This window comes from Chlorocebus sabaeus, chromosome 6 (assembly GCF_047675955.1).
Source record: "Chlorocebus sabaeus isolate Y175 chromosome 6, mChlSab1.0.hap1, whole genome shotgun sequence".
Lineage (NCBI taxonomy): Eukaryota > Metazoa > Chordata > Mammalia > Primates > Cercopithecidae > Chlorocebus > Chlorocebus sabaeus.
The window spans coordinates 6,507,725-6,521,213 of NC_132909.1; the positions used below are offsets into that span (position 1 = coordinate 6,507,725).

The window sequence follows — 13,489 nt, forward strand, 5'->3', positions numbered from 1 at the left end:
AGTTAGTCCAAACTGTACCACTTTGTAAGCCCACCGCCATTTTGCAGACCTTGATCAAAGTGAAACATTCCACGGGATTTCGGGCCATGAGAAACATCCTGCCTAACCACCTGACCACGAGGCAGAAGAACATCCTTATCATACCCTGCCAGGCAAAGGCCCAAGGCATGTCACTATCACATTCTGCAGGAACAAGTGCCAAACCGCCTCATCATGGGAACACGTTATCAACATTTTCCCAGGCAACAGGCCATGTCCCGCTTCCAGACCTCCCCCACCCAGGCCTGTAATTGCCCAAGCCTGTAAGCAGTGGTGGGCACTGGCACCGCTGCAGGTTTATGCTGGACGTAAATGCCTGCATTTGCTGTTGAGATGCTCTCTCTTTGAGTGTCTTTCTTTAACCTCACTTTCTCTTCAAAACCGAACAATGAACTCCACTTGCACCATCCTTGTAGGCAGCTGCTTCTCTTTCCGGGGTGACCCGATCGACCTCTGAGTGGCTGGGAGAATGAGAAGTGATAGCACCAAGGAATGCAGCAACCAAGGAGGTGCTGGCCTCAGCAGCACCTGTTCTCACAAGGTGTCCTGGGGACTCAGGTACGGTTGCCCTGTCACAGGTTAGTTAGGCAATTGGATCCTTTCACTCACCTCCCCTTCACTGACACAGTGAAGCCAGCATTCTGTCACCCTCTTCAACCTCACTATGGGGGAATCGCTGCTCCCCAGGAGCCTGGTGGCCCATGGCCCTATCGTTAGCAAGATGGAGGTAGAGCTGAGGATAGAGCCACAGCTACCAGGTGGCCAGCTCACCATCCTGACCAGCTCTCTCTGGCCAGAGGCCAGAGCTTTGCAACTTAGAGCCAATACAGGCCGGACCACTACCGAGGCCCTAGGTCACCAGAGAAGCAGGTATGGCTCAAGGGGCAACATACCCTCCAGTGTGGCCCTCCTGTCAGGGGCCTGATCCCAGAAAGGGTGTCTGATGTCCCACAGGGAAACACCCTCATTACGATAGGATCTGCCCTCCAGCAGCTGCTGGGGAGCCCGAAGCCTCGGAGAGCCGTCCACAGCCACTGGAATTTCTGGAGACTCTCCAGGGTAACAGCTGAGGACAGCAGTACTAAGCTGCACGAAGCAGCAAAATCAAGCACCAGCAAGCAGTAGTGCCATCCCAGACCGACTGGGCAGGAAGTGTGTGAGTCATCCACAAACACAGACATTGGGATTGTGTCCAAGACACAGCCAAAAGCCTGCCTGGTATACCAGTGGTATTAAATAAAGCTCTTCAAGTTTCTCTGTCAACTCAGCTGGTAGTGACCGTCCTCAGAAGCCACCAGAAGCCAGGACAAAAGAACATCAGGAGGGGATCCACCTGCCCAGGTCTCGTTTGGGCAACCTCACATCGCTGGTCAGATGGTGGGCGCAGCTTCAATGATGCCACCACAGTGTTAAAGTTTGAGAGGTTTTAGCATTCACAGACCCTGGGAGGTACATGAGACATCCGGAGGCCACACTCAGAGGAGCAAGAGAACAGGCAGGAAGAGAGCTGATGGGGGTGGCAACTGGCAGTGGGAGTGGGGTGTGGCGCACTTCAAGTTCAGGGGCAAATGTCTGTAATGGTTCCCTTTTTTCCTCTGTCGCCCAGGCTGGAGTGCAATCATGTGATCTCGGCTCACTGCAACCTTTGCCTCCTGGGTTCAAGTAATTCTTCTGCCTCAGTCTCCCAGTAGCTGGAATTACAGGCGACCACCACCATGCCCGGCTAATTTTTTGTATTTTTAGTAGAGATGGGGTTTCACCATGTTGGCCAGGCTGGTCTCGAACTCCTCGGCCTCCCAAAGTACTGGGATTACCGGTGTGAGCCACCGCGCCCAGCCAAGCTACGGTGATTTTCTATGATCGTGAAAATTTGAGAATCTTCCCACCGTGGGCTCTTTAACCTCTTTAAGAATGATAGCAATTATCTAGCACTTGTTTACATCTAATACCCATAATAACACGGTGAGGTAGCCATGATTATCCCTTTGTTACCAGGGAGAATCCATGCCCCAGGGACTTCTGTAGTTGGTTTTCAGCATCATGCCCAGCCAATCAGTGGAGGCAGCAAGATTTGAAAACCAGACTGAACAAGCCCAGAGCCACTACCTTTGCACGCTCAAGCGCTGCCACTGAAAGGCATTCTCCCAAAATTACCAGGATAGGGTCCTGCCCTCATATAATAAATTTTTTCTCCTACTTCTTTTACGCATTTCCTCCTTTTTTTCCTGTCATTACCAGTCACTTTCACTGAGGTCTTCCAAGGGACATTGTTTACTGTAGCTCAGGGTTTCTCAACCTTGGCACCAATGGCATTTAGGGCTGGTTAATTCTTTATTGCGGTGGACTGGTCTGTACACAGTAGGATGTTTAGCAGCACCCCCGGCCTCTATCCACAGATGTCAGTAGCAACTCCCCATTCAGGAGTGAGAACCAAAAGACATTGTCAAAGATCCCCTGGGAAGCAAAATACCTCCCCACCCCCTCCCCCTGCCAGTTGAGTATCACTGTGACCGTGTAAAGAGTACCAGGCTCTGAAGTCAGTTAAATCTCTACTGTAATCTTATCTCTGACACCTCAACAGTGTAAATTCTTGATCAGTGACATCTCTTTGAGCCCCTGTTTTCCCCTCTGCAGAACTGAAATGGTTTTTTGATGAAGACTGATTTTCAGGGGAGGATTAAATAACAATAGACATGGACAGGAGGCTGAGGCAGGGGAATCGCTTGAACCTGGGAGGCGGAGGTTGCAGTGAGCTGAGATTGAGATTGCAGCACTGCACTCCAGCTTGGCAACAGAGCGAGACTCCATCTCAAAAAAAAAAAAAAAAAAAAGAAGAATAGACATGGAAATCGTCTAGGATAGATCTGTAAATCTATAACAAATTAGAACCCTTAGCCCTCACCAGGCCGTGTGATGTGTTGTGGGGTGCAATCCCGAACCCTGCACTATGAAGCTCAGGGTCAGGACAAGAACGATGCCCATAGCAATAGTAGCTTCTACTTATGAACATTAATCAACACACCAAGAGCTTCTCCCATAACCCTCACAACTCCTCTCATAGGCTCTGCAGATGGGATGTGTTAATATGTGTAAGCACTGAGCACACCCTGAGACACAGTGAAAATTGACTAATGTTAGTTCTAATTCGTGTAACCATTGTACAGATGAGAAAGTTAACACTTAGATTGGGGTGGGATGTGGTGAGGGACAAAAGACCATTTTTTATACCAAAAAAAAATTGAAAATTGTATTTCTACTAGATCATTCTATCACATAAGAGAGGGTGTGAACCCTCTCTCTTTGAAGAGAAACCTCCTTTGAACCATATTTCTTTCCAGCTTCAACCCTATTCAGCCAAATGACCTCTCTGTAAGGGGAATTTTCAGCCAAACATCCAAAGATAATGTCTCTAATTCCTCCTTTTTCTTCCTCGCCTCAGCTGTTCTCCTTAATCCACTCCATATTGACTTCTGTCCTTAGCACTCCACCTAATGCGTTTTCCCAAGGATGCTTATGACCCCCAGGCTGCCAACTCCATTGAGTCCTTCTCAGTTTTTATCCCGATATCCCAGTGACATAGGACCCATTGGATCACTTTCTCCCTTTTCAAACACGTTTTTCCTATGCCATGAGATACATCCAAGAGATATGTACACACAATACACTCTTGGTCGTCTCTACAGCTCAATTCACTTCCTCTTTTCAGTCCAATTTACTGGTGTTTTCTATTCTAAATTTGACTCCAAGTGTTGGGGTATCTCACATTCTATAAATGATATCATCCAGTCTCTGGGATTAAACCATTGTGTCTCTTTTCATCTAAATTATCAACCATGGCCTCTCCCTAGCACTCAAGTCTGATAAAACCTCTCCCCATGGGAGTCCCATAGACACTCCAAACCTCACATGGTTTTACCAAACAGTTGATGTTCTCTGCCTCCCAAACCTGCCACTCTTCCAATATTCTGTATCTATTTGGAGATTAAACATTCAGTTGTTAAAGCTTCAGATTTAGAACTCACCTTTTATTTCTCTTTTCCTCACCACCCAACGCCATCCACGTCTTATGCATTCTATCTACAGAAGATGCCGAATGCCCAGCCAGAACTATTGCCATCTCCATGGCCCTGTCAGGCTTGGATATTTGCGCAAACCTTGCAAATAGCTTTTTCCTGGTCCTGCTGCCCCCTCCCCTAAGATCCATTCTCCAGACAGAAACCAAATGAGCTTTAAAAAGGTACAATAAGATGGTGATGTTATTCTCCATACCTTCCGATGGCTTCTAGACTTCTAAGTTACCCTTATCTTAGGTTCCCTTATTCACTGCCACAGGTGCCCTGTGCATCCCTCAAACCTCATCTCTGCACTCTCTCACTGGGCTCCACCCACTGGGCTCTCATTCCTTGAACTTGCAGCTCATTGTCATCTCAGGGCGTCTGCTTTCTCTGTTCCTTCTGACTACTGTGCTCTTCGTCTTGAGCCTTCCGCACCTGGCTCATTCTGAATATTCATATTTCAGGTCAAATATTGTTTCAGAGAGATCCCGCCTGACCCACTCTGCAAAGCAGAATGCCCAGGTGCAGCCTATCTCACCAGGTACTTTTCTCCTTTATTTGTTGTTCATTTATTTTCTCTCTTAAATATCCTCCACACTAGTACGTAAGCTCCACAGGACTGCCAAGATCCTCCAGTGCTACATCTTTAGACTAACACTGTCCAATAGAAATATAATGTGTTAACTTTAGCCACATATGGGACTTACAACTTTTTTGTAGCCATTATTTTTTTAAAAAGTAAAACACCTTTGGGGAAATTATTTTAGTAATACATTTTATTTAATTACATACATGATAAAGAATTGGCCAGGCACGGTGGCTCACGCCTGTAATCCCAGCACTTTGGGAGACCAAGGCGGGCAGATCACAAGGTCAGAAGTTCAAGACCAGCCTGGCCAGCATATTGAAACCCCGTCTCTAATAAAAATACAGAAAATTAGCCGGGCATGGTGTCAAGTGCCTGCAATCCCAGCTGCTTGGGAGGCTGAGGCAGGAGAATCACTTGAACCTGGAAGGCAGAGTTTGCAGTGAGTTGAGATTGCGCCACTGTACTCCAGCCTGGGCGACAGTGCAAGACTCTGTCTCCAAAAACAAACAAACAAACAAAAAGAATATTACTGAAACATGTAACCAAATTAAACATTGTTAATGAAATAGTTAACATTGTTTTCACACTAACTCTTCAAGCATACTATGTGCATTTTTATCCATACAGCGCAACTCAGGTCAGACTAGGAATAGCAGGAGATCAATAGCCATGTGTGAGAAGTGGATTCTTCACCGGACTGCACTACTCCAGAGTTAGAAGGGCTCTGTCATATAGCAGGCATTTCAACAATAACTTTAAAATTTTCAGACCCCAACTTACCACCAGCTGAGATCCTTTTCCTGTGCCCAGTTCCTGGATTCTTGTGGAGTAACTCAGGCTCTAAGGACTTGTCAAAAGATGAAGTTACACGTTTGGTTTTAAGATCTTAATTGGCTTTGTTTGTAATGATAGAATCAGACAGCCTTTCATGCTATAAAATAACATGAATATTTTGATGGTTAGAGCCGAGAAAGTTGGTTTTATAGGGACAGGAGGGCTAAAGAAAGCAGAAACAAAGAACAAAAAGTTGATTCGTCATTTGGACGTTGCATTTTTCTGTGTGGCAGGAATAGAGAAACAGCAATAAGGAACAACTGATTGATTGAAGTCAAGTTACCACAGATTACTTTTTTTTTGTTTGGTAAAGATGAAAGCAGAGAGAACTTCATTTTCATGCCCACTGAAACTGGCCTGTTTTAGGAATTTGTCCATTTTCTCTCTCTCCTGATTTCTCAAAAGTTCAGGTAAACAAATTAGTTTTGGTTTGGCGATGTGGAGTTTTAGTATGACTGACTCCATTTGGTTTGCTCTGTAGAACCTAGTGCAGTAGGTCAGTCCAAACCACTTACTTCCTGTTTTTATAGAACAGGCTTCAGCAGAGACGTAGTTGAAGGACACAGGGACAATGGAGCGGGTTCATATGTTAAAATCCTAATCCCCAATGTAATGGCATTAAGAGAAAGGGTCTGTGGAAAGTCGTGAGGTCATGAGGGAACTGACCTCATGAATGGGATTAGTATCCTTATAAAAGAGGGAGCTATTTAGCCCCTTCCACCCTTTCTACCATGTGAGGATGTGGGGAGAAGGTAACATCTTTGAAGTAGAGAGCAAGTCCTCACTAGACACCAGACCTACTGATGTCTTGATCTTGGACTTCCCGGACTGCAGAGCTGTGGGCAATCCATTTATGCTGTGTATGAATCACCCAGTGTAAGGTACTTTGTAAAAGAAGGCTAAATGAATTAAGACACCACCCCAAAACGTAGTGATATACAACTGCTTTATTACACTTATGGATTATGTGTGTTGGGGATTAGGATAAGGCACAGAAGTGACACTTGTCTCTACCACCAACGACTCCAAGTTTTTGGCGTGACTACAAGGCTGAGACTGGAGTCATCTGGAGGTCCTCACTCACATGTCAGACACCTGGGTTGGAATGACTCAAATGCGGAACTAGGCTGGGACTACATGCGTCCTCTTTAGCATGGCAGTCTTAGGGGAATCCTATTTCCTGCATCATGGCTGCCGTCCTCCAGAACACATGTCCCAGGAGAACCAGAAAAATCTACATGGCCTTTTTTGACCTAGACTTGAAAGTTATGTGGTGTCATTTCTACCACATTTTGTTGATCAAAGTAGTCCCAACCTTACCTAGGTTCAAGAAAAGAGGGCATAGACCCTTCCTTTCAGTGGGAGAAATGTCAAATACTTTTGTGGCCATTTTCTTTAAAACCACTGCACCAAGGTAACTGCATAGATTTGGGGGCCATCGCTGAGATGAAAACTTATGAGGAGAAGCAGTGTTTGGTTCGCTAGAGTGGCCATAACAAAATACCATTAATTAGGGGGCTAAAGTGATAGCAGTATGTCTTCTCAAAGTTTTACCAGCTGGAATTTCAAGATCAAGGTGTCAGCAGGGTTGGTTCCTCCTGAGTCCTCTCTCCTTGGTTTGCAAATGCCACCTTCTCCTCATGTCTTCATGTGGTCTTCCCTCTGTGCCTGTCTGTGTCCTAATTTCCATGTTTTATAAGGACGTAAGTCATAAAGAATGAGAGTTTACCCTAATGACCTCAGCTTTGATTATTACCTCTTTAAACGTCCTATCTCCAAATATAGTCACATTCTGAGGTGCCAAGGGTTAGAGCTTCAACATAAGAATTTTCTGGGAGTCACAATTTCATCCATGACACAGAGGTGTGAGAAGAGATGATGAGACCAAATGCTGAAGATGAGCCTGAAGGGAGAGATGGCTCAAAATGATATGTCTGGACATCAGGGGCAGGTCTGAGCTAGAGATGGGGATCTGGGGAATGTTAGCTGAGGTGTTGCTTCAGCATGGATAGGTTCACCAGAGAGAACGTGAAACAGGAAATAAGGAAGTTTTTGTTATTACTAAGATATTCGTAACATTTATTCCACTGGAACTAATCATAAGTGCTTTGTATCACTGATCTTATTTGTTTTGCTCCAGAAAAGACCTCTGTGAATACCTTTACTCTCATTTCCAGTGAAGTGATGGAGACTTATTCACTCCTGTTAAATCAGGGGTCAAATCTGGCCCAACACCTGTTTCTTCTGTTTCTGTTTCATACTGGCTGAAGAAAAGGAAATGAAGAGTGTTTTGAGACATGTACAGATTATGTAAAATTCATTTATAGTGATTTAAATAAAGTTTTATTGGCACACAGCAGTGCTCATCATTTATGCATTGCCTGTGACTGTACTGATGCTGTAACAGCAGAGCCAAGGAGCTGTGATGGAGACCCTATGGCCTGCTGAAAGTAATATATTGACTATCTGGCCCTTTACAGGAAATATTTGGGACCCCAGGGTTAACTGGCCTGTCCATGCACAGAGCTCATGAACAGTAGGCCTAGGATTCCAGTCCAGCCAATCTGGCTTCACCATGGCAGCCCTGCCATTTACTGAGAGGCTCTGCTACTCACAGAGTTCCTTTCAGACCTTGCTGTTGCCAAAAAAGTCAGGGATTTTTGCTGTACAGGCAGAAATTTTCCCCACTCAGGTCAACCCCAAGGCTGCGTCTTCTTCAGCCTTACTCAGATTGGTAATGGAGTTTTGCCCCATCGGAGTGAAAGTTCATTTTAAGACTCTTCTTCTGTTTACTTGCCTCTAGGTGTTTTTGTTAATCATGGGCCATTTGGTAGCAAGAAAGAAAACCTACTTATGTTTTGGGTTTTTTGTTGGTATTTTTGTTTGTTTGTTTTTTGAAAAGGAGTCTCGATCTGTCAACCAGGTTGGAATGCAGTGGCGTGATCTCAGCTCACTGCAACTTCTACCTCCCCGGTTCAAGTGAGTCTCCTGCCTCAGCCTCCTTACTAGCTGGGATTACAGGCATGTGCCACCATGCTTGGCTCATTTTTGTATTTTTAGTAGAGATGGGGTTTCGCCGTGTTGGCCAGGCTGGTCTTGAACTCCTGACCTCAGGTGATCCATCCACCTCGACCTCCCAAAGTACTGGGATTACAGGTGTGAGTCACCATGCCCGGCCGCTTATGTTTTAATAATGAGAGTTTATGGGAAACATGCAGAGGCATCCAGGAGCCCAGTTTTAGGGAGAACAATCAGACTTCAAAAACTTGCAAATGTGTTTGGTAATTAGTCTCTGTGGGGTCCTTTGTCTCTTTTTTTCCCTTGATGTCTGGGTCCTTCTCCTTTGTGCGTAATGGTGTCCTCTGCCATTTCCCTTATTTTAATTCCGCCTCCCAACCACCACACACACACACAATACTTTGGTTTCCTTGTGCCTCTTAGACACATCTATACTTCTTACCCTTCCTTCCTTTGGAACCTTCTAAAATGTTTCTGGTTATTAGGACCCAAAAATAAATTTTTATAAAATACATCTGAACATACCTCACCTCAGATCTAAATCTTCAGAATTTTTTCATTTCATCCCTATCTTCCTGGCATGAGATGTTGTATTGTGAGGTCAGGAGCTATCTTGGGGCCGTGAGGTAGCAATTTTCAGGAAATAAAACAAACAAACAAAAACGCCAAACTAGTGATGAAAAAGTGAAAAGATTAAAATAAACTTTTTTTTATGATATTATTCAGACAGAACGTAACTGAGTACTACTCACTTGCAAAATCTTTGGAAAGTAAACCATAAATGCTGTCTTTGGTTTAAGTCATTGTTAGATGCAATTTTAAATTTTAAACTACTAAAAATTGTAAACAGCCTTAATGACACAAAGCCTTGGCAATAATGCTTTTTAGGAAGACTATTTTATTTCTGCCTCTGCTTCCCATTTCTCTTTATACCACTCTGATATCCTTGGATAGAACCTAATATTTCAGAAAGCCCACCACCTCTTTGCACTGGAAACCTACAAATGAGCTTCCAATAGAGCCAAAAATTATGGGGTTAATCTTGGCAACGTGCCGGGGTGTGGATGCTCTGTCCTGTCAGCTTCTCTGCCTCCCTTCAATCTCTCTGTGGTTTTGGTCTCCATCCTTCTCACCTTCCCAGATGTTTCCCTCTGATTCTTCTCACTGTTACCAGAAGGGGGTCCTGATCCAGACCCCAAGAGAGGATTCTTGGATCTCGCGCAAGGAAGAATTCAGCGTGACTCCATAGAATAAAGTGAAAACAAGTTTATTAAGAAAGTAAAGGAATAAAGCATGGCTACTCCATAGACAAAGTAGCCCTGAGGGCTGCTAGTTGCCCATTTTTATGGTTATTTCTTGATGATATGCTAAACAAGGGGTGGATTATTCATGCCTCCCCTTTTTAGACCATATAGGGTAACTTCCTGATGTTTCCATGGCAACCTGTCATGGTGCTGGTGGGGGTGTAGCAGTGAGGATGACCAGAGGTCACTCTCGTCGCCATCTTGGTTTTGGTGGGATTTGGTTGGCTTCTTTACCGCAACCTGTTTTATCAGCAAGGTCTTTATGACCTCCTATCTCTTCCTGTGACTTAGAACACCTTAACTGTCTGGGAATGCAGCCCGGTAGGTCTCAGCCTCATTTACCCAGCTCCTATTCAAGATGGAGTTGCTCTGGTTCCAGTGCCTCTGACATCATCACAGTACTTGCTCCTCTCCTTACCTTGACCCTTGAAGGGAGAAGGGGCCTGGACACCCAGATTCCTTGGCTCTTTATGTTGAGAGGGTTGAACCTCTGCATCCCACAAAGACTGAGGTTGAGAAACACAGTCAAGTACTTTATTTTCTAAATGGGCCCACCCCAATCCACAAATGCTATTAAAACAAGTAGTATACTGGTGTGTTCTCAGGGCCATTAAAAATCGGAAGGAGCTCTGGTTTCTGTTTCCCGTTTCCCAACTGGTTTCAGTTCTCTTACTCCTCCTGTCTCTTGGGGTAACTTCTGCTGTGAAAATTACGTGACAGTCACTGTCTCCTGGAACCAGGACCTAGAACTTCCCAGAGCAGGGACCCAGCTGGTAGAAAATAAAAGCCAGATGAAGAACATATCTCTGGGGATGGGGAGCTTGTTAAGGGCATACTTAAGAGACCCTTTGGAGTACAATAGACTCTTTGGAGTGAGTAGAAGAAGAACGTGAAGTGGAAGAAAAATTTTTTTTCTTTTATTTTCTTTTTTACTTTAAGGTCTAGGGTACATGTGCAGAACATGCAGGATTGTTTCATAGGTATACACGTGCCATGGTGGTTTGCTGCACCCATCAACCCGTCATCTGCATTAGGTATTTCTCCTAATGCTATCCCTCCCCTAGCCCCCCAGCCCTGACAGGATCTGGGGTATGATATTCCCCTCCTTGTGTCCATGTGTTCTCCTTGTTCAACTCCCACTTATGAGTGAGAACATGTAAGAGATTCCAGAGAGTATCAGAGTGCTAATAGGAATGATAGAATATAGATAAAGTATTGATACTGCAGGAGACACAGGGAGCAAGTAAAGAAGGGAAGTTCTTAAGTAAACGAGGATGTGAGTTTTGCAACCAGTAGAGGAACCCCTGGGAAGGAACACTTGTTTCTCAATATCGAAGTGAAGGCAGAGAACAGTGGTGCAGGAACCGGCAGGAGGCTAAATCTGGTGAAGTAGGAGGCAGAGGCATCAGCTTGAGAGCATGAGTGGGGATCAGTGAGGAGTTTCACAGCTTTGAAAAGAAAAACAGAAGGGCCCCAATGATTATTATGGGTAATGGTAAAATGGGTGTAATGTGGAAGCGGTCACCTTTCAGAGCAGTGATGAGTCTCCACATGAACAGACAGGTCCTCCATGGTGCATGGAACCCTTGGCTAGAATTGAGCTCCACCTTCTCAAGAACTGCAGACTTGGGCTGGTCCCCTCCCCTCTCAAAGCCCTAGTGTCCTCTCCTGTCCCACAATGAGGATGAGGTAGAGTCAACACTGTTGAGATCAGAGGCGAGAACGATGAGAGTGTGATCCAGTGATTGCCACAAAGAAGGGGTTCAAAAAAGCGGTATCCGCTGTGTTTATTGTTCACTGTAAATCATGGGTTTTCTCCCTCAAACCATGGTGGAGTCATCACAGCACAGCTTTTTCTCACTGGCAGGAATCCTCCTGTCATTGCAGAAGGCTCCCTTATCAATTCCTTTTTTTAAAAAACCCTCAACCTGATGGCTCACGCCTGTAATCCCAGCACTTTGGGAGGCCAAGGCGGGCAGATCACCTGAGGTTGGGAGTTCAAGACCAACCTGACCGACATGGAGAAACACCGTCTCTACTAAAAATACAAAAAAATTAACCAGGTATGGTGATGGGTGCCTGTAATCCCAGCTACTTGGGAGGCTGAGGCAGGAGAATCACTTGAACTTGGGAGGTGGAGGTTGTGGTGAGTCTAGATTGCACCATTGCACTCCAGCCTGGGCAACAAGAGTGAAACTCCATCTGAAAAAAAAAGCCAAAAAATCCCTCAACCTAAGTTTTACCTTCTTTATAAAAGCTAATCCAAAGTGGATTACAGATTAAATATTAAATGCAAAACTACAAACTTTTTAGAAGAAAACATAGAAGAAATAGTGAAGACTTAAAGCTAAGCGGAGAGTTCATAGACATGACACCAAAAACACAATCCACAGAAGAAAAAAGTATAAATTGGACTGAATTAAAATGGAAAATGCTTATTCTTTTGAAAGTTGCTATTCAGCTTCAGAGTCAGTAAAAAAAATTTTTAAAAACATCAAATCATGACTACCCTGCTCTTCATTCTCCAGTGGTTTCCAAATTTCTAACTCAGACTTACCAAGCTCTACCAGAACTGGTGCAGACATCATTTGGTGGAAATCTACTCTCCCTTTCACAGAATAGCAGGTGAATGCAGAGGCTGTTTCAGTAGATGAAGAGACAGAGAGTGAGAGATGCAAAGGCACTCACATCAGTGATTGTAAAGATTGAGGGAAAAGGGTAATTTTGAGATTGACAGAAGGCAGCAATGAAGATTATCAAGAGAATAAATAACAGTTTCATGGACTAGAATGGAGAGTGCCTGAGAAGCTACTTTATCTTAGAGGCTCAGAAAACAATATCTTGAGGAGGTGACATATAAGCTGAAATCAGAATTACATGAACTGCTAATGTGAAGTGTAACCACCCAGTGGGTTCACCTTGCCCGCTGCCTAGACAGAGTCAATTTATCAAGGCGGGGGAAATTGCAATAGAGAAAGAGTAAGTCATGCAGAGCCAGCTGTGCAGGAGACTGGAGTTTCATTATTACTCAAATCAGCCTCCCCAAGCATTCAGAAAGCAGAGTTTTTAGGAAGAACTTGGTGGGTAGGGGGAAGCTGGGGAGTCAAGAGTGTTGATTGGTTGGGTCAGAGATGAAATCACAGGGAATTGAAACTGTCTTCTTGAGGTTAGTCAGTTCCTGGGTGGAGGCCACAAGATCAGATGAACCAGTTTATCCGTCTGGATGGTGCCCGCTGATCCATCCAGTGTGGGGTCTGCAAAATATCTCCAACACTGGTCTTAGGAGCAGTTTAGGGAGGGTCAGAATCTTGTAGCCTCCAGCTGCATGACTCCTAACCATCATTTCTAATCTTGCGGCTAATGTTAGTCCTACAAGGCAATCCAGTCCCCAGGCAAGAAGGAGGTCTGCTTTGGGAAAGGGCTGTTATCATCTTTGTTTTAAACTACAAACTAAGTTTTTCCCAAAGTTAGTTCAGCCTACACCCAGAAATGAACAAGTACAGCTCGGAGGTTAGAAGCAAGGTGGAGTTGATTAAATTAGATCTCTTTCACTGTCTCAGTCATAATTTTGCAAAGGTGGTTTCAGAAGTTCAAGGGAAGAAATATTCCAGGCAGAGGAGTGGTTAGTACAAAGATTGTGAGACAAGAGT

At 44.6% G+C, this 13,489-nt stretch overlaps 1 protein-coding gene across 3 annotated transcripts in view; it reads right to left on the reverse strand.

Moving 5' to 3' along the window:
* FPR3 (formyl peptide receptor 3) overlaps window positions 1–5,882 on the reverse strand; it is a 45,056-nt gene extending 39,174 nt beyond the window's left edge. Inside the window, exon 1 of one of the 3 annotated variants that reach the window (XM_007997832.3) lies at window positions 5,464–5,882. Coding sequence is in view for 1 of the 3 variants with exons in the window: in XM_073016108.1 (XP_072872209.1) it covers window positions 4,062–4,243 (182 nt within the window). In the remaining 2 variants the exon portion in view is untranslated. Of the gene's footprint in view, window positions 1–4,061; window positions 4,288–4,308; window positions 4,570–5,463 lie in introns of those variants that run through there. The other 2 variants (XM_073016109.1, XM_073016108.1) reach the window with 2 other exon arrangements.
* Window positions 5,883–13,489: the final 7,607 nt, after the last annotated feature.